We start from the raw sequence: 21,470 nt of genomic DNA on the forward strand, positions 1-21,470 counted from the left end.
GACCCCTGTGTTGTGGATTGAATTGTGTCCCCCAAAGTGATACGTTGAAGTCCTAACTCTTGGTACCTGAGGACGTGACCTCAGGAAATAGGGTCTTTGAAGATGTTATCAGTTACGTTAGCATGAGGTCATACTGGAATAGGGTAAGTCCTAATCCCATCATAGCAAAACCAAACCAAACCTGTTGCCATTGAGTCTATTTCAACTCATGGTGACCCCATGTTTCAGAGTAGAACTGCTCCGTAGGATTTTCTTGGCTGTACTCTTTACAGAAGCAGATCACTAGGCTTTTCTTCTGTGGTTCTGCTGGTTGGGTTTGAACCTCCAACCTTTGGGTTAGTAGTCTAGTGCAAACTACTTGCTCTACCTACTGACCTCAATCCCATCATAATGCTGTCCTTATAAAAGAGAAATACATGCACACGGAAGGCGGCCGTGTGACTGAGGAGTTATGCTGTAGCTGTAAGCCAAGGAATACCTGGGGCTACCAGAAACTGGGAGAGACAAGAAAGGATCTTCCTCTACAGACTTTGGAAAGCACATGGCCCTGCCAACACCCTGAATTCAGACTTCTAGTCTCTAGAACTGAGACAATAAACTTGTGTTGTTTAAATCTACCCGCTTTGTGGTTCTTTGTTACAGCAGCCCTTGGAAAGTAATACATCCCTTTACCTATGTATGAAATGTGTCAGGTTCCCAAAACAATTCTTAAGGTTATAAAACAAAGCAGAATGGCTTCCTGTATATAACATGAGGTTCTCTGAACTATCCATAACCTGTAAGTCCCCACTGCTACAGTTTATAGAATAGGCCCTTAATTGTAGGCTGAGGAAGTGGCTACCTCCAAGGGTTGATTCAGTAGAACTGGGAAAGAAACCCCATTTCGCATTAAAGACTCTAGCTAGTTTATAATCATGACTATTGGTTTACTTTCTAGTCCCTGCTATTTGAGGAGTAGAGGTGCTGTCATTACTGCTGCCTTGGTACATTTATACTCTCATGCTCTGTTCATGGCAGGAAGGGTGGACTTAGAAGGAAAGTGTCTCTCTCGGGTACCATACTTAGGAGCTTCTTGGCTTCAGCAGAGGTTCATGAGCAAAGGGAATTTACAATGAAGTTCAGGAAGCTTAAGCTTCAGGGCCCGCCAATTGCAAGGACCCCTTCCTAGTCCTTTCTGAAGGCTCTGACAATGTATCATATGTTCATGTTTTTTTTGTAAAATATACAAAGGTAAGCTATTTTTGGAAACCCTGGTAGCGTACTGATTAAGAGCTACAGCTGCTAACCGAAAGGGTTTCTTTTTCTTAAAATGGAGTCCCCTCAGTCCCCCCACTAAATGGCTTCAGGCCTCACAATACATGGATCTGCTCTCAGCTCTGCATTTTCAAGTTGAGAGATATGTAGGATTCCGGAAGTTCAAGAGTGAGGCTTTCCTAAAGCATAAGAAGGAACCTGGTGGCGCAGTGGTTAAGAGCTTGGCTGCTAACCAAAAAGGTCAGTGGTTTGAACCCATTGCCTCTCTGTGGGAGAAAAATGTGGCAGTCAGCTTTTGTAAAGATTACAGCTTTGGAAACCCTGTGGGGCAGTTCTACTCTGTCCTACAGGGTCATGATGAGTTGGTATTTGACTCAGTGGCAATGGTTTCTTTTCTTTCCTTTTCTAAAAAGGTCTAAGACTAAAGGAGAAAATGTCAGAAGGAAAGATTTTCTCAGGAGGAGGATAACAAAGCTGAGAGAGAAATGACACTGTTGGTATCTTTCTGTATTCAAAGAAAAGAATCAGGAAGCTTGAGAAAAAGAAGGGCAAGTATTAGTTGATCAAAGAAGAACGTTATGCCCTTAAAGTGTTTTGTGTTCTGTAGAAAGTGGAAGGCTTAATGTAATGCTGCTTTAATTTAATACTGGCTAATGAAGTTTGTCTAATTGGTGCTCCATTGTCTACTATAATTGGTTAGGTGCTATTGAGTCGGTTCCAACTCATAGCGACCCTACGTACAACAGAATGAAACGCTGCCCGGTCCTGCGCCATCATCGCAATCATTGTTATGCTTGAGCCCATTGTTGCAGCCACTCTGTCAGTCCATCTCCTTAAGGTCTTCTTCTTTTTCACTGACCCTCTACCAAGCATGATGTCCTCCAGGGACTGATCCTGCCTGATAACATGTCGAAAGTATGTGAGACGTAGTCTTGCCATCCTTGCTTCTGAGGAGCATTCTGGTTGTACTTCTTCCAAGACAGATTTGTTCTTTTTTTTTTTTGGTAACTATAACAGTAACCGTAATATGGTGGTGACGACAGTGATGATAAAAACATGTATGTTGTGTGAATGTTATAGTTTGCTAAACACTTTAAAATGTTTTATCTGGTTGGCAACTGAGGACACCAAGCAGAGCATCTATGGCCTCTGGATGCCCCTAAAATTAACTGGAATCCTAGGAAAGATTGAATTAGAACTGGTTCAAAACATTCCTCTCAGTGGGTTTTCCTTACTTTGGGATAACGCCGTGACACTCTCAGTCAGTCTCTCCTCTACCATTTGTGAATTGTTCAGCATCTTGGCGGTCAAAATAACCATTGAACTTTGACATGCAAAGCCATTTCTCTTGAAACAACCTCTCATTTTTCACTTGTGAACCTACTCAACTGGCAAGCCAAGAGCCCAGTTCCCTCAAAATCTGCTTTTATTCAAGTGGTGCTTGCATTCATTAGATTTGCCTGTATGAACTTACTAGTTGCTTTGCTGACCTCTGACTGACCCTTTAAATGAAAAAGCACCACTGGGACACACAGCTAAATTTACACTAATTCAAGGAAGAGATCAATCAGAGAAATAAGTGTTGTTGCAACTAGAGGATAGTACCAAGAGCTGACATGCAAGTTTAGTCAACTGTTCAGTTAAGAAAGAAAGGTGCTGAGTGTACGGAAAGTATAAAGTGCTCTTGGGGTATGTTGTTAGCTGCCAACAGGATTGGGCCATTGTAATCCATAGGGTTTTCATTGGCTGGTTTTTCAGAAGAAGGTCGCCAGGGCTTTCTTCCTAGTTCATCTTTGCCTGGACGTGCTCCTGAAACCTGTTCAACAGCATAGCAACACACAAGCCTGCACTTGTAGGCTGAGGTGGTGGCTGCCCATGAGGTACATTGGTGGGATTTGAACCCAGCCCTCCCACATGGAAAGGGAGAATTCTACCACTGAATCACTGCTTTCCTTTTCTGCCTGGAGAATAGAGAAGGGATATATATAAGAGAGAAGTCCAGAGTAGGATTTGTGGAACTGGGATTTGAGACCTAGGTGTGACTTTGTGCACAGATCGACAGAAGGGGCATGCTGGGTAGAACAGTGTGAACAAATGAGTTAGGGTAAGAAAGTCAAGATGTGACCGACCCTTGAATCATATTGGCAAACACAGGGGGCTCTGGGAAGTAGGTTTCTATCAATCGGCCCAATGAAAACTCTGAATTCCATTAAGTGAACTCTTAGCAGGTATCTGTGTACATGTTCAACTTCACACTAATTAATAGTTTTTCATATGTTAAAGCTGATAGTCTGAGGAATATATGAATCTTTATTTCTTATAAAAATTGGTTATTAAGATCAGAAATTAAATACACATATTACTTGAGTGAAAAAGTTTGTGGATAATACGAAACAATAGATGACCTAGAAATGTATTTTTTGTGCATTTTTAGAGTTAAGTTAGAGTTTTAAAGTTAAATTCGTGTTAAGATTGGGGATTATTGTCTTCTCGGTTCTGATACCTGATTGGCTTACTGAGATTTTGGGCAGGCTCTTTTAAACACTCTGAGTAGCAACTTCATTTTAAAAAGAAGGATAATGGTAACTAACTCACAAGGTTGTTATAAAGATAAAACGAGGTAAAGAACCTTAAAAATCGGAAACAGAAACAGCTCTACGTAATGGTTAGGTATGCATAGAATGTCTGAGGCACTAAAGAAATAAATATATCTTCTCCGGGCCCAATCTTGATTTTGATGTCGTGTTGAAGAGTGCGCCTGACCCAAGCCATGGTATTTTCGGTAGTGTCACATGCATGCGAAAGCTGGACAATGGATAAGGGATATGGGAGAAGAATTGACGCCTTTAAATTGTGGTGTTGGCAAAGAATATTCAATATACCATGGGCTGCCAAAAGAACGAACAAATCTGTTTCAGGAGAAGTACAACCAGAATGCTCCTTAGAAGCAAGAATGGTGAGAGTGCATCTTACATACTTTGGACATGTCAGGAGGGATCAGTCCCTGGAGAGGGACATCATGCTTGGTAAAGTAGAGGGTCAGCGAAAAGGAGGAAGACGGATTGATATAGTGGCTGCAAAGGTGGGCTCAAACATAACAAAGATTGTTGGCATGGTGCAGGATGGGGCAGTGTCTTGTTCCGTGATACATAGGGTCACTAAGGGTCAGAACTGACTCGATGGCACCTAGCAACAACAACCATCTTGATTCCAAAGTGCCTCACCTCATTTCATTAATTTTTGAACTGAGTGGGTCTGTTAGTTGGAAGAAGACTCTAGCTACCATAGCTGATCAGAAAATAGAGGACGCTTTACCCGCAGATCCATAGAAAATTGTGTGATAAAGGAGACAGAATTTAGAAGTCAAGGATCTGGGTTTGAGATTTACCTCTGCCACTAACAAGCCAAGTGACTAGGGAGGCATAGTTTCATCCATCTGACCCTCATTTTTTTTGAATCTGTAAAATAAGGGGTGGTCTGGTGATCTTTAAAGTGATGTCCAAAAACCAAAAAACAGAACAAAATGAAACAAAAAACAAACCAGTTGCCATTGATTCCTTCTCATGGCAACCCTCTGTGTGCAGAGGAGAACTGCTCCAGAGGGTTTTCAAGGCTGTGACCTTTCGGAAGCAAGATCACCAGGCCTTTCTTCTGAGGCAACTCTAGATGAGTTAGGATCGCCCTTTCAGTTAGTAGTTGAGCGTTTGTGCCACCCAGGGACTCCTAAAGTGATTTCCGGCTTTTAAAATTCTTTGCGAAGTGGCACATTTCACACAAAGCATAAACATCTCTATCGGGTAGTGGAGAAGATGAAGATTTTAAACGATGATATATTCCTAATTCCCCCCATGCAGTCTAATTACATAATTAGTTACCTGAAGGGTCTTGGAACATTGTCTTCCCGTGCTTCCGTTGGTTTTCTTCTCTAGCTAGCCCTTTTTCTATGCACAGGCTTATACCCAGACGTTTACATACCTGCCTGTCCTGTCTTCTATCAAGAAGAAGCATTTTCAAAGGTTCCCTCCTACACAGCCTGGGTGGAAGAGGCGAGGCGGACTTGGGAGGGATGGTTAGTAAGGATAAACACCCTGGCCTTTGACCAAACCAAACCCATTGCCATTGAGTTGATTCCGACTCACAGCTACTCTATAGGACAGAGTAGAACTGCCCCATAGGACTTCCAAGTAGCAGCTGGTGGATTCGAACAGCCAGTCTTTTTGTTAGCAGTCAAGCTCTTAACCACTGCACCACCAGAGTTTCTGGACTTTGAGAGGTTTTCTTAAAACTGTGGTTTATGTACTGTGAAAGTGCAAAGAGAGGTGCGTGAGAGCGGGTTTAATGGTTGTTTGAATGGATTATACACCTGCTTTATGTAAATGCAGTGTGAATGTATGTGCGTTTATCTTCATAGGTAGAGATGGGTAAACACATATACATGCATATCCAAATGTATGTACAGGTTTCTAAAGCAAATTGGAAGCCGTAGTGCCACATAATTTCAGAATTCAAGTTAAAATTTCAAGTATCATTAGTACTATCAACCAAACAATTTTGTTGTTAATACTAAAACAACAAGGATACATTCGTTTGAATACTTTCTGGAGGAATACATTCTCTTTATTTTTAAAATGTGTAGCTAATCAAAAAAGAGTGTTTAAAAACTTACATTTTGTTAATAAAATACATAGAGAAAAAGAATGGAAAGAAACACATTAAAGGATTTTGGCCTATCTCTCTCTCTCTCTCTCATCTCTCTCTCTCTCTTTCTCAGTCCATCTCTCTATCATCTTTCTATCAATTATCTTTCAATCATCTATCTGTCTATCTGTCCATCTATCCATCCATCTTTATAATCTAATTCTGTAATTAAAATCAACGGTTTTTTGGGAGGGGGATGTTTGGGTGATCACTGTTTCTTAATTTTAGACATTTCCCAAATTTTGTTTTTTTATAATGTAAAAACAAGTACTCAATAAATAAATTTTTGCCCAAAAAACTCTTCCTAGGATAAAATGATTGAGTAATAAAGAGTAGGGCTTGAGTTTGATTTGAATTGCCAACACTTATCGTTGGCATCCATCCGGACATATGGATGTCTGGAGCAGGTGGGAAGGATAGGTGGAACTTTCTTTGGTTTCACTCAGGAGAGTCTTTAATTTATTTGAAACCACCAGGGATCAGGACAAGTTTTCAGACTTCGCTGCTTACTCCAAGTCCTCCAGAACAGGCTATTCTGACTCAAAAAGACTTGTCATCAGAGACTTTTGGAGAAAGGGGTGCCTGGGGGTCAACCCACTGACTCTTAAGCCTGTTATTGCCTTAATACTCTTCTTTAAGGAAAATTGACTCTCTTCACTTCTTTCTTGTCTCTCCTCTCTTCTTTCTTCCTCTGTTCTCTTCTCTCCTTCACCTCTTCTCTTCTCTTCCCTTCTCTTCACTCTTCCTCTCCCTTCCTAGCACTTCCTTGCTCATTTCTTCAAGCTCTGCAAGATTGTGCCTGGGAGGGCATTGTGGCGAGGCAAGGCAATTGTGCAATAATTGTGGCAGTCTGCTATCAAAGAAATTCTTGATATTTTTTTCTGGAGTTGGCTACCTGAACTATTCAGATTGTCTGTGGACACTCATGAAAATGCACAGATCATAAATTGCTCAAAACTATACTTCATTTGGCTTTAGATATCCATATCAGTAGATGTAAGACAAAAATTTGCCTCCAAACAAATATATTCTGAGTCCCTCAAAAACACAGATTTCCAGGAAAACCTCAATGAATGCTGGCATAAAGCAGAGGCCAAGTATACTTTCATTTCTTTTAGGCTGGTTGCCTGATTTTTGTTAGGTTCAGTCTTCTTGTTTAGGCCCTGAGGTATTTGGGAGCACAGAATTTATTTACTTTCATAGCTACGTTAATCAGTGATCCCACAGACACGTGTCTTGGGCCAGGTGGAATTGAGTTACTCTGCTTTCCATTTTGGATTTTTAAGGGATTTAGGCATGGAGCTAGCTGAATATCCTTAAGAGGATATGTATACAGGCTGATAATGGGCAAAGTCCTCAGATAAGGAATAAGGTGGGGGATTGGATGGCATTTATATTTACAAATTTGGGAACTTCGACAAACACCTTCAAAGTTCTGGTGGTCATTTTTTCTTAATCTTAGAATTTATACAGAGCGTTTTTCTTATTCTACTCCTTTTTGCCTGGTAGGGTTGGAAATAAGAAGTGTCAGGGTGCAGAAAGTATAACAGTTGCTGGGGATGTATCTTGTGCGAGGAACCCTGTTGTGTTGTTCAGACTACCTCCTTTCCTTACAACCACCCACTGAGCAGGTGTTTTTAACTTCATTTTGCTGATGAGAAAACTTGTACAGATGGTTAAGCTGCTTACACCAGAGCAGAAAGCAAGTGGCCAAGTGGGCATTTGAAGTAGGTTGGTCCAGCTTCAGAGCTATAGGTCTTCCACCATGGTGCTATGTGCCTTCCTTTGTGGCCCAATCCATTAATACCGCCTCTTTCGAGTTTAATGGCAACTGTTGATTGGACATATAGAGAGGAAAACAGAATTTCAGAAAGCAGCTGGTTCTATCTAAGGTTCATATCATCTGCTTACTCATCTCCACTGGCTTGCCAATTCCACCTAGTGCTCCTTTGGTAGGGTATGAAGATAATGGGAAAGCCTGCTTTCTAGACTGGAGCCTCATGCCTTTGCAGGATGAAGGGGAAGAATCACACTCTCTTCGTATTCGTTATCCCCTTCCTCCCAGCCTCTAGTGAAGTATTTCTTGCACAGTGGGCATTCCATGTGTGATTTCTGATGATGACCTTGATGTTGCTACTAATTCATTTGCCAGTGAGGATTAAGCTTAGCCTTCTCTGTTGCCTCCAGGAGAAGAGTTTCCTCTTTAATTTATGTTCAGTTATTCCCTCTTTCTACCTTCCAACAAGCGATAATTGACCCAGATAAGATTGGGATTCTCAAAACCACCTTCCTATGTTACCCTTTTTCTTCCTTATGGAGCCCAATGGAAAATCTGAAGCAAAGAAACAGTCTTGAAATGCCAAATGCGAGGCACCAGTTAAAATGTGTATGTGCTGTTTTGATCTCTATATTAAAGATCATATGCTCATAGTCTGTGGCACTCTTTTTTAGTAAATAATGTATCTAGGGTTTTCAGCCTTGGGAGGCTATTTAATCTTTCTGTTGCTTCAAGGCATGGCTGGATTATCTCCTATGTATACTGACTTTTCCTTTGCCTCAATGGAAAGAACACTGGAATGAGAATTAGAGAACTGGGCTTTACTTTTTGAGTTCAAAAATTTGATGCCATCGGATTCCAACTCATAGTGACCCTATAGGACAGGGTAGAACTGCCCTATAGGGTTTTCAAGGAGCAGCTGGTGGAATCAAACTGCTGACCTTTTGGTTAGCAGCTGTAGCTCTTAACCACTATACCACCCGGGTTTCCTTTTGAGTTTAGGCTCTGTGTGTTACTCATGTTTGCAGCCCTGGTGCCTAGGACAATACCTGCCACATCCTAAGGCATTCAGTATGTGTTTGTTGAATGATGTGTGATTTGGGGCAACCCTACTTGCTTTCCCTGGACTTTAGTTCCCCACCTGTGAAACTGAGGGATTGGTTTAGAGTTCCTTCCGATGATTCTGCAATTTTGTAAATGCTTGGCACTGACATGTCAGTCCTCTTAGTCATTTACCTTCTTATCTCTTCAGGTAGGTTCCTGGCACAAAAAGTGTAGTATTTAACTTTTGTCTTAAATCTACCCTTCTTCTATTATTTTCCAAACATCTCCCGTCAGGCTAATCCTGGCAAAGTTGAATTGTGGAGAAAGCTGTTTTGGTTTTGTGTGTCTTTGGATAGTCTTGTCTTAACACAGGCGGCAAAAGCATTCTTTTGTTTTCTCCCCCCGAAAGGCTCTCTCTGTAACTTGTTACCTCTTTTATATGCTGAGCCTTCATCTGTTTGTTGACTTTAGAATGACTTATACACAGAATAGCAAAAATCTTCGAGAGTGGAAAATAAAGATGGAGACAAGGTGGTTCTTTGTCTTTGACAACTATGTTCTGAGCCTTGTTAAGCACATGGTGTCTTATTTAAAGCCCTGTAAATATATATGTATTTTTTAATATAGCAAAGGCTTAGGTTTCATAGCCACAATTCTTTCTTGGTAACTGTACATACCGTGATTTTTAGGTACACCAACCACTGCAGAAAATATTAGTCACCTTTTATGGCCATGTTTTCATAACTGATTTACAGAGTTGACTGTGACATCTGAGTCCTGGGACTTTAGACCAGGAAGAAAAAAATGTGAAGAGATTGGCCACAGTTTTTCTTCTGACCCACGTCAATCCTGTTCTTCAAATGACAATGCTAATAAGATCTTATGTTTGGGTAGTCTCTCTGAGTTCTCATGGATCAGGCAGGTTACATCTCTCTCTCCAGGCCTCATTTTCTCTCATCTGTAAAATGGGAAAGATAATACCTCTCCTAACAGGGTTTTGGTGATGATGAAAGAACATAGCATGCAAAGAGCTTGGCTGTGGTAGGCGGCCAGCGGGTCAGTGAATAGCCACTTGTCTTGTCAAATCATCATTATTATTATTATGTGAATTTTGGCCACAATGGTGAAGGAACCACTCCAAGAAAGGCTTTTAGAATTCCACGTCCTGCCTCTAGTTAAGCAGTTCACACAGTCGTGATTTTAGAGCCGAGTTCTTCTCAGGGCAGTGGATGAACCAGACTTGGACCAAAAAAAAATGTGGTTTTAATTCAGTTGCAGTATCAAAAAACATAAGCTAAATCTCCTCATAAAGCTTGTCTTTTTCAACAGGGTTTTCTTCTATTAACAAAAATTTTTTTTCCTTAAAGAAGAAGGTGAGTATGTTTGTAAAAGTTAAGTGGCTAGGAACTATGATTTCTATTAAACTATTTATTCCTTGTTCTAATATCATTGAGGCAACTGATGGTCATCAACCCATAAAATGAGAGCATTTCTCATATTCTACAGTTTAAAAACATTTTTTTATTGTGCCTTTAGGTGAAAGTTTATAGCTTAAGTTACTTGCTTATTTAAAAATTTATATACACATTGTTTTGTAATATTGGCTGTAATCCCCACAATGTGTCAGCACTCTCCCCCTTTCCACCCTGGGTTCCCTGTGTCCATTTGTCCAGTTCCTTTCCTATCTTGTTTTTGTTGTCTTGCTTTTCAGCAGGAGGTGCCTATTTGGTCCCATATAATATTCTGTACTTTTGAATAAATAAAATATAAATACGTAATTGCTATGTGGAACATAATCTCATGTTCTAGTTCATGGGTTTTTTTTTTTTTTGGTTTTGTTTTCATTCATAGCATCTTAGAAATGCATGTTTAATCGTGAGAGATTAAAAATGCCTATTATTCTTACAAATTGTTTGCAGTGTTCTGTTTTTTTTTCTCCCTCTAACTCAATTCCATCGGATATCTATGAGTTGTCACATTTTTAGTAAGTAATAACTGTGTCAAGCTGTGCTGACAAAATGTCCCAACGTAAGTGTTAATAAGCATTGTCATTTTAAGCATGACACAGTTTAGCTAATGATTTATCTCTTATAATGCAGTACTTGGGGCAGCTGTATGATTTGTCTCTTTAGCAAGTCAGGCGATTTCTTTAACAAAATGTTAAGCACAGATGGACCATAAGCTGTCAGTTAACTATTATTGTGTCTGCATCTGCTGGCTCTCAATACACTGTTTTATGGATTCAGTCAGTTACTTAGCTGCAGCGCAGTGAAAAGCTGAACTTACTCTGATTGGCAAATAAAATGTTCATTTGTCTCTTCTTCCTATTGTTTTGTTTTGGGAACACATGTCAGCAGCTCAATTACCCAGTTCATTAACAGCTCCCAAAGGACATGATGGCCAGCCCGTGATAAGGGGGCAATTGTGGCACATATGGTCAATAATGGCCTCTCTCTTGGCAATTGTAAATAAAAGTCACTTGGCCCTTTTCCTTTCACGAGAACTACTGTTTTCCTGTTCCCCTTCAGCGTGCAAATTACCTTTCTTTACTCCGGGCAGTCCAATCCCAGGAAAGGAGAACCTAGCTGCCTGCTTTTAGAGACTTAACGCGGCTAACAGCCCTGGCTTTTCATTTTAATTATGACTGACTTTTAAGCTCTTGAGGGGGGAACATTCTTATCATGGGAGACTATTCTTAGAAAGCTGTTAGCTGATTAATTAGTTAACTAATCAGTTTGCCTAATTGAATAGCAACGCATTTTCTCGGGGCTTTAGTCTCTTTTTCTCTTTGAAAAACTGGTGGCAGTTAGCATGGAGTTTTAAAAAAGTCATTAAAAATTTTTTTTCCCAAATAGAAATCACTTTTGGGGGTGGGTGGAGTAGACAAGTGTGACCTCATCCTTATTTGCTGAGAGACTCATGCTGTAAAAAGAAATCTTGTCACACACGCAATCACACCCATACACACACACAGACAACCCCCAACCCCATCCACTGCTGTTGAATCAATTCGGACTGATAGTGACCCTCAAAATAAAGGGGCTAAGAAGCCACTGGGTTAATTTGGGGCAGTGTCAGCATTCCTAAGCCAGTAACAGATTTCTTTTTCACTTTCAGGACTTTGGAAGGAAGTTCTGAAACAAGGTATTCCAAGTGTAGCTTCTCTCAGGGCATGAGAAAAGGCACAGGAGTATTTTTACTTAAATATATTAGTGAATCCAGTTGCTAAAAATAACTATTGTTGTTGTTAGGTATCTTAGAGTTGATTCTGACTCAGAGTAACCCCTGTGACAGAGAAGAACTGCCCCATGGGGTTTTCTAGGCTCTAGTCTTGACAGGAGCAGATCACCAGGTCTTATCTCCCGAGGAGCTGCTGGGTGGGTTTGAACCACCAACCTTTTCGGTTAGCAGCCGAGCACTTAGCCATTGCGCCACCAGGGCTCCTTAAAAATAGTTATTAGTAGGGTTGAAATGAATGAAGGAGAAAGATCCTTTCTGGCCGCATTGTATCCCTATTGTTAATGACTCATGATAAGGTGGAGGCTGTTGGGAGAGAACTCCATCTGTAGAGAGGTTTTCCAGTGTAAGGTGGGTAGATATCCCCTGTGCACTTGAAAGTTAACAGATTAATTGGAACCATTTTTTAGGAGATAGAGGTATTTGGGACTGCGCAGCTCAGCACCTTGCAGGCAGCTTGGCCGTTCTTCCAGCCTCTACTTGTCAGCTCTTATCTTAAATAAACACCAACGGTCCACGTTGTGCATTTCAAATAACTCTCAGCCTGGAGCACACGGCCTGGCCCTCCTGAGCTGCCCCCGCGGCCTGCCATATTCATAACCAATCTGTACTCTCCTCCCTGGGCGGCGGGCACTTGGGGAGTTGTTGAGTGTCAGGGTTTATTTGTGCTATTTTGATTAGTGCCGACCTGGCAGGAGCTTATTTTCCTTCTAATGACCCCGTGCTGTGAGCCGGCGGCTTCCGAGGGAAGGACTCGGGTCAGAGGGGAGGGGGAATAGCGTTACATTTATTTCTCCAGCCAAAAATGGCGAACTGCTGGGCAGGAAAGAAGGTAGGTGAATGGCTGGAGGGTCTTCATTAGATTTGAGTGTTCTTTTTATTTTTTGAAAAACGATTTTAAATATTTTATTGTATTTTTGGTGAAAATATATGCAGCAAAACACATTTCCGTTCCACCATATTTCCAAAAATAATGTTCAGTGACATTGGTTATAGTCTTCACGTTGTGTCCACCACATTCCCTTTATTTCTGTTGTAGTTGTTTCATTCCCATAAACTTCATCTCACTGCCCCTCAAACTTCTCATCTATGCTTTATGGTAACTGTCGTCCATTTGGGCTCCTGTAATTTTTTAAAAGAGTGCAGTACTCAAGGGTAACATTCTTTACTTTTTGAGTAAATCTGAGCATTCTTTAAAAACACCTTCCTTCTCAGAAAGCAGGGAATATGTTTGCCATAAATTGTCCTATCTTTTTACATTTGTTAAAGGTTGTCGTGGCACATTTGGGAGAGAAGCCGTAGAGGTGACAAAAACAAAGCAGGACCCCCTCCCCCACGTAGACAACTGGTTGGGTCATAAACTGCCTTTCTTAGTTTTTCAACTAACATAAGTAACGATGACTCAAATTCTAGTTCTGGGTTAAGAATTCTGGAAATTCGAATTCACCGCTTGGCATTTGTTAGGTTGTAAATGCGTTCTATATGTACGTTAGAATTTTGTTACAAATCTTTGGTTTGTTCCTCTTAGAGGGTTATCTCTTTTCTTGACTAAACACACAGACAATTTAAAAATGCTTAAAATAAGTTCCCCAATTCCTTCTTAGCTTGTGAATTAATGTAGAAGGGAAGCTTCCAGGTGCTGAAGTCTCTCCACTGGCTTGGATTAACCCCTACTGTGCATCCATTTCAACCTCCCCCCTCTTCTCTCCCCTGGAAAAAAAAAAAAAACAACAAAACCAACCTCCCCTTTCTCATCCACTCTGGCTTTCTTTGTGTCTCCTGCGTCCTGCCAGGCAGGTGTCAGAGCCCTGAATGCGGGTAAATGCCCCGTTGATGGATTCCACAGATGGAGCGTGGAAATTGGTAGAATAGGCCTCAGCCACAGGCCATTTCTTGGGATCTAACAAAAGCCTCCAAATAAGTCAACAAAAATCCCAAAGATCACAAAGGGAAAATGTCATTTGTCATTTACTCTGGGCCTGTGAGGGAATATCAGTCTTGCTTCCCTCCTCTTGGCTTTCACCCGAGTAAACACGAGAGAGGTGATTCACATCTTTCTCAGTGTAAAAAAGGCGGCTCCAGATCAGAAAACAGCTACTGGTCCTGTGGTGCCCTTCATGTTGAATGGCAAAATGCACCAGCACAGGAGACAGCCTGCAATTAGCCAAAGGTGCGTCAAACTTCGAGTTGATCTGTTAAAGACCTTATGTAATATACTCTGAAATACCCTTAAACTCTCAGGCACAGCATGAAATGGTCTCATGCAATTTTTATTTATGTTGTTCTTTTTATCAGTGAAACACAGCTTGGAGTAAAAATGTTGACAAGTCTAGCTCAGAAATATTAGTACAGAAGAAAAGACCATCAGCTTTGGTGTGAGACCATCTTAGAGTAAATGAATATAATGACTAAGGGAGTTCAGCCTTCAACTCTGGAGGAGAAAGAGCCCCCACCTCCCCCGTGTCTGTAAATCGCATTGTATTATATCTGGTGCAAACACAGAGTTTAAATGGTTGTCATGTTTTGATTCTTTAATTATTCAAATGAAAGGTCTTGCTGAGAAGAAAGACAATGTGCCAAATTCATGCTTGTGAATTATTTTGTTTTTCCATTTTTTGCCTGTTCCCCATCTCTGAATGATAATGGTCTGGAAACCAATCATTATAGAATTGCACGTGACTAAAGCCCTATAAAATCGAGGCAAGATTTCATGTATAATAGCGTTAACCAGGATGAAATATTTCCCGAGGCCACAGAATAGGTCACGAGGGGTTAACGGACAAAGACATACTCTCTAATTCTGTAATTCCTTCTTTAATTAAACTTCATGGTTAGTCCGCTGGTGGTAATACTTCTGCCTTCTCCCGTTTTGATGTGTTTCCAAAGGAAGAATTTGTAATCCTGTGGGGTATGATGGTTACCCTATATGTGATTCCCCTCCCCCCTCTTTTTTTAAAACTGAGGGTGTACATTTTCCCAAGTTTAACCTTGGGAGTTAATGTGAAATTATTGGACTAGCTAAAAATTTGACACTGAAAAAATTTTTAATTAATTTGAGATATGAAAAGAAAATGAACTTTCATAAAAAGCAGAGTTGTGGTACTCAGCTGAAGCACACATCATCAGTCTGGGTTTTCTGTTGAATAAATTATGAATATCTGAATATATTTCAAGCTATTTGCTGCACTTTTGTTTAAAAAGAATTTGAGGTTCCTTTACAGCTCTTGATAGCCTTTCACTAAGATGTCTTTAAATGTGTTATAATAAAAAACATGCCCAAAACAGGACTTTAATAAAGATGTGAAATGAGGGATCAGTTCAACTGCTTGTGGTCAGTGTAAGGTTGCAGGCTGGCCCTGGGCCTTAGGACCAGTGGTCTTTGCTGGTTGTTTGTGGAGACTGTAAATGGTCACACTATTTTAATTTCTTAACAAATATATTCACTACCTTGGCAAATTGATTCATAGTGTTTTGTTGCTTAGAAACTGTACCTTAAACATATAGAGAGTTCAGTAAATGTATGTTCGGTTGAATTGAATTCGACTGGAAAAAATGTTTGATTTAGTGTCTAATATTGATCCAATTGTAATATTTCTACAAATTTCATTTGATCTTGGAAGGCTTTTTAAAATTTGGAATGAACGGCAGCAATAATGGCAATCAGCCAAATGACCCAGGAAGCCTAGGTCATTGGTGACACTGAGTTAAGCTAACGTGTAAGTCAGAGAATGAGTTGTGAAGGGGTTTTGATAATAGAGTCAGGATTTCAGAGTCTGATAAGAATATGGATTGAGAGCAAATCTGAGGATTGCTATGGAATGGAAAGCAATACAATTTCTATTTGGAAGGCCATATATTATGTATTGATATGGATTTTCTTATGAGAGCTCTGCTGGAATTTCAAATTGGGTGGCAGCATCTCTACTTAATGAGTAATAAAGCCAATTGAAGGCATGTGTAGAATATAATTGAGTGACTTAAATATAATTAAAATCTCCACTTAATACTGAGGCTGAACAATAGAAATAGTTTATCAAAGAGATTATATTTAATGTACTTGCTGTATTATGTAGCAATTTATTAATTCATTTAGACGACTGTCTTGCTAATAATGCTGCTTACAGTTTCCAACTCATAGCACTACATAATCTGCATAGAAGAAGTATATAATTTCTTTCAGCCGAGCTGCCTGAAAAGTCTTATTTTACTTTGATGTAATATTTAGCAATGAGATTAGATACTTTGTATCGAGTATCTCATTTGTTCTAGTAGCTCCAGTAGAGTATTTAAAATAGATTAGCCTCAACAAAATTGTCTCTTTTTCACTATCAAACTGGGATTTCAGTTTTATATTTGTCCTTGGCAAAAATGAAATGATTCATATTCAGATTATTGTGAGTCAAGTTTTGTGCAAATACTGAATTTTGTTTTTATTGAGTGATACATGAAATAGCATTTCCAAAAAATGGTGAAGGGTCTGTGGTGGTTAGTCTTTAGAAATAGCTGGTATTCCTTAACTGGTAGATTAACCTTGGGTTGCTGACTTCACATATTTTTAAGCCCACATCCTTGTGGGGTTTACAGATGAGGAAAAGTTATTATTAACTCGTTGAGATTGTGGCTTCGTAATGCCAGAAGTGATCAGTTGGTTCAGATAAATTTTCAGTAGAAAAATCAAGCAAATCATTTCCTTGGTGTCTTTTGAAATGATGCTAGATGGACGTTTTGCCATTTAGATGCAACCTTTAGATTGCTTTTGAATAAATAGTCTAGAAATAAAAACAGTGATTTGTTAGCTTATTAAAGAAAATTTTACTTTTGGCGGTAAAGGCTGTCCTATTGAACCCTCAAATACTCGGAGTCTTTTTAATCCCTAGCTGTTGGTGGCTCTTCATTTTTTTTTTCCCTAAACTATAATTGTCTTTGAAAAAATTGATAATTATTCTCTAGAAAATTGCAGGCATGCAAATACTTGCAAAAATGTTCAACTAATTTTTGGAGATTGACAGAACCCCAAAGCTCATCTAAATAGATGTTGGAAGACTTGTAAGGGCAGAATTCCCATTTTAAAGAAGTTAGATGGCGGCAGAGAAGTCAGTGTTAAAGCAAAACTTAAATTTTACACCGTGGTTTCATTCATTCGACATGTGTTTTTTGGGCACCAAAGGTTCCAGCCAGGGGTTTGAACTGGTTTGTTCAGGTTCGAGCCTCCTGCTGAGGAATTTGCATTTCCACCCCAGATGTATACAGGTATAAATGAGAATTTACATTTCCATCTCAGTTATAGATTCTTAGGTATACATAAGAATCACCTGGGGGTCTTGTTAAACTATAGATCCTATCTTATGTATACACAAGAATGTATACCTAAGAATCACTTGGGAATCTTGTTAAAATGTAGATTCTGATCCAGTCCATCTGGGGGTGGAAAGGCAAATTCTTAGCAGGTGGGTGAACTAGAACAAACTGGTTTGAAGGCCTGGTTCCAGCAGTGGACAAGGCAGAGAGAGAAGGGCCTTGAGCTCACAGAGCTTATCTTTTGAGGATGTTGATTATTAAGGTGAAACACAGTGGTCTTGACCCTCAGAATTAACTCTAGCTGGTACTCATAAATCTAAACAGTCTTTTTCTTCAGAAACCGGAGATGATTTTGATTAATTGACCTGACAGTGTATGGCACATCATATTTACTTGGGAGGATTTAATAACCCCAGAGACTCCCAAAGGAAACACAAACGTTTCCACATACTATTAGCCTAATGGGATCATAGTAAGAGAAAGCACAAGCAAAAAATTGGGGTTTTCACAGGCAGAGGAAATTTTTGGTCATTCGTTACATGCGGTTAAGTTTTTCACCTGAATTCACTTTGGAATGACCAGGGCATTAGAAACTGGAAGCAAAGAAGGAAATATTTTATGAGAATTTATTGTCTTCTTAGGGGCAAAAGGAATTTGTTTCTTGGGGAGCATATTGTTATATTTTAAAAACAAAGGAAAGTTACTTTTTTTTTTCCAGTAATTTGTGGCAGGAAGTATTTTAAGTACTTGGGAATTTTGAGAGGGAAAGGAATAATTAATCTGGAATATTCTATTGTAGTGGTTCTTAAAGGGTGGTCCCTAATCAGTGGCAATGGCATCAATCGCCTGGAAACATGTTAGAAATGGAAATTCTTGGGCCCCCACTCCAGACCTACTGATGGGAAATCCTGGATGTAGGGTTAGCAGTCTGTGGTTGACCAAGCCCTCCAGGTGATTCTGATGCTTGATAATTACACACAGATATTGTTCATGTAGTGTAGCTCACGTTTATCCAAGCACCCACACATATACATTGCATTGGGAGCTTTTGAAATTTATAATGCAATGCATAGCATTTTTTTTTAGCACATCAATATTACTTAAAAAATTTGCATATCTATAGAAAGGTTTTTTTTTTTTAGGTTAATACTAAAATATCCTGAAATAAGATTTATACTAAATGAGGCCATTTTGTATTAAAATAGATAATATAATTGAAACCTATCATAATACCTAGCATTGTATATTGTATTCCCCTTTTGCTTTTTCTGAACAAGTATTTGTTTGCAGGCATACATTTTCTTGGAAACCCTGGTGGCCTAGTGGTTAAGTGCTATGGCTGCTAACCAAAGGGTCAGCAGTTCGAATCCGCCAGGCGCTCCTTGGAAACTCTGTGGGGCAGTTCTACTCTGTCCTATAGGGTTGCTATGAGTCGGAATCGACTCGATGGCACTGGGTTTGGTTTGGTTTTGGGTTATACATTTTCTTATGATCTGTCAGGTAACACTTCTTAATTTCACAGTGTCTGAATGTGAATAAAAATCAAGATGTATTAAAATATTAGAAAGCTTCAAATCATGTTTACAAGCTCATTTTCTATGTGTACTTTTTGGGGGCAGCTTAAAATTTACACTGAAATAGAATGAAATCTCAGGTTTCTACAGGACAGAGCTAAGTTCGAACTTAAGACAAGGACCATTAGTAGTATTAGAGCTATTGCATTTTAACGTTGCTCCTAGTGCTGGTTGAATTTTGCCAATACTAGCCTGAGAGTGCAAATGAACTTCCTTGACATTGGCATTCATAATCCACAGTTTTTAAGCTTGCCCTTTCCCATTGCGACAGCACACCACTGCCTTTGCCCTGGGGAACCCTGCCCCCAGTTATCTGGAAGTTCTCAGGGTGGATTTGGATAGGCTTAGGCTGCTTCTGTTCGTTCACTCTGGCTCCTCCTCTATACCCTGTGACAGCCGCCTGACAGCTGTTTGATGGCCCTCTGCCCACGGCCCCAATGCATGGGGTCTCAGGAGAGGGCTGCTGTCCTGCTTTGAGCCCTGTGTTAGGTGCATCCTCAAACCGCAGGGCCTCCCAGAGGTCAGCAGGTGATACATCTCCATCACAGCTCCCCTTGCTGCAGAAGTGCTAGCAGACGTGGACTGAATGCTCACCCCACTCCTGCCCCCATTGAATCCTGGCCTGCAAATGGCACTGCCTGTGCCCGAAGTTTCGTTAGTCTTAGCTGCAGATTCCCTCCATAGGGATGCAGACCCTGTCCTTATGGGAACAGACGCTATGTTGTGTTGTTAACGTAAGTCATGTTTATTTCCCAGCTCCCCCATGTCTTTCCTAGGTACCCACACACCAAATTTTGAAGGTCTCTGGCTCAGTGCAGGCAAATGAAAGCTTTGGTGCCGAGGGGGCAGCAGCAAGGCCACTTTAAGGGGCATACGACCTAGGCAGGTGTCCACAGTCCTGTGCTCAGAAGGGCTCAGTTCTTGACTTAACGCTCTACTGTTGCTGCCTTGAAATTCATGATAAATATTGAACAAGAGGCTCAGCGTTTCCTTTTCCACTGGTTTCCTCAAATTAGGCAGGGTCCTGGGCTGCAGCCCTACCCTGGTCAGCAGAAACCCAGGCTCTGAACCTCAGTTTAGGGATACTCTACTAGACTGTGCCTGGTTCTTCATAAGCATATCTTGAGATTTGTATTAATAGTACGTATACTCTGCTGAGTTTCCCAGTACCTGGCAGTGAGACACTGAATTTAAATATGATTCTTCTTATAGGAGTGATGTTGTTGTCATCGTTACCTGTCATGCCATATACAATTGAATTGGACCTTTGTGATCCATAGAGTTTTTATTGGCTGATTTTCAGAGGTAGATTGCCAGGCTTTTCTTCCTAGTCTGTCTTAGTCTGGAAACGCCACTGAAACCTGTTCAGTATTATAGCAACACGCAAGCCTCCGCTGACGGATGGGTGGTGGCTGTGTTTGAGGTGCATTGGTCAGGATTCAAACCCAGGTTTCCCACATGGAAGGAGAGTTCTACCTCTGAACCACCATCCCCCCCCCCATATGAGTCCTAGAGTTTATAAATTCATAGGACTCTTGCAATAGTTTATTATTATTGCCTTTTTTTAGATATCGAGCCAATTTTGGAATTTAAAAAAATATTTGTTAACAGATTTGCCAGTGTAAAAGTTGGTGAAAGTGTATCAGGGACCAGATGAACTGTGATTCATTCATTAGGCTTGAATGGAGTACTTATTAAGTGTTAAGTACAGGAGGAACCAGTTCCTGGAGAAGGACATCATGCTTGGTAAAATAGAGGGTCAGCAAAAAAGTGGAAGACCCTTAGTGAGATGGACTGACGCAGTGGCTGCAGCAATGGGCTCAAACGTAGCAATGACTGTGAGGATGGCACAGGACCGGGCAGTGTTTCATTCTGTTGTATGTAGGGTCACTATGAGTCAGAAGCGACTCGACGGTACCTAACAACAATAACATGAGAAGACACAGAATAAGGCCTTTCCTTGTTTTCTAAGAGCTCATAATCGGCACCCTTGGATAGCAGAGAGAGATAGATGCAGAGAGCAATTATTGATTATTGCTGCCTGGGGGCAAGGAGATGGGGTCAGGGAAGAGATGAAATATTATTTAATAATGTAATACCACATGGAGAGCCTTGATGTCCATGGAAGGCACTGGAAATGTGTTTAGATAGGTTTTAAGTCCTTATGGCTTAGTCAGACTTGTTTTTTTGATTCAGATTTGATCAGCTTTTCCTCTTGCGCTTTCAGCCTCAGCACCCCAATCAGATGAAGGCTCTGACATCGATTCTGAACCAGATTTACCGCTGAAGAGGAAACAGCGCAGGAGCCGAACCACCTTCACAGCAGAACAACTTGAAGAACTGGAACGAGCTTTTGAGAGAACTCACTACCCTGATATTTATACCAGGGAGGAGCTGGCACAGAGGGCAAAGCTCACCGAGGCCCGAGTACAGGTACTGACATCAAACATCCATGCCCTACTTCAAATCCAGATAGGAAAAAAAAGTGTCTTCCAGTCTAAAGCATGTGGGTGGTACAAATATTTGGTTGTTAACTGAAAGGTTGGCCCTTCAAATGCACAGAGAGGCACCTTAGAAGAAGGGCCTGG

At 40.5% G+C, this 21,470-nt stretch overlaps 1 protein-coding gene across 2 annotated transcripts in view; it reads left to right on the forward strand.

The window, feature by feature from the left end:
• Positions 1-21,470, forward strand: part of PAX3 (paired box 3) — a 101,880-nt gene that overhangs the window by 48,252 nt on the left and 32,158 nt on the right. For both annotated transcript variants that reach the window (XM_010601662.3, XM_003406043.4), the window contains exon 5: positions 21,110-21,315. In XM_010601662.3, coding sequence (XP_010599964.1) covers positions 21,110-21,315 — 206 coding nt within the window. The remainder of the gene's footprint in view (positions 1-21,109; positions 21,316-21,470) is intronic.

Source organism: Loxodonta africana, chromosome 6, assembly GCF_030014295.1.
Source record: "Loxodonta africana isolate mLoxAfr1 chromosome 6, mLoxAfr1.hap2, whole genome shotgun sequence".
Classification (NCBI taxonomy): Eukaryota; Metazoa; Chordata; class Mammalia; order Proboscidea; family Elephantidae; genus Loxodonta; species Loxodonta africana.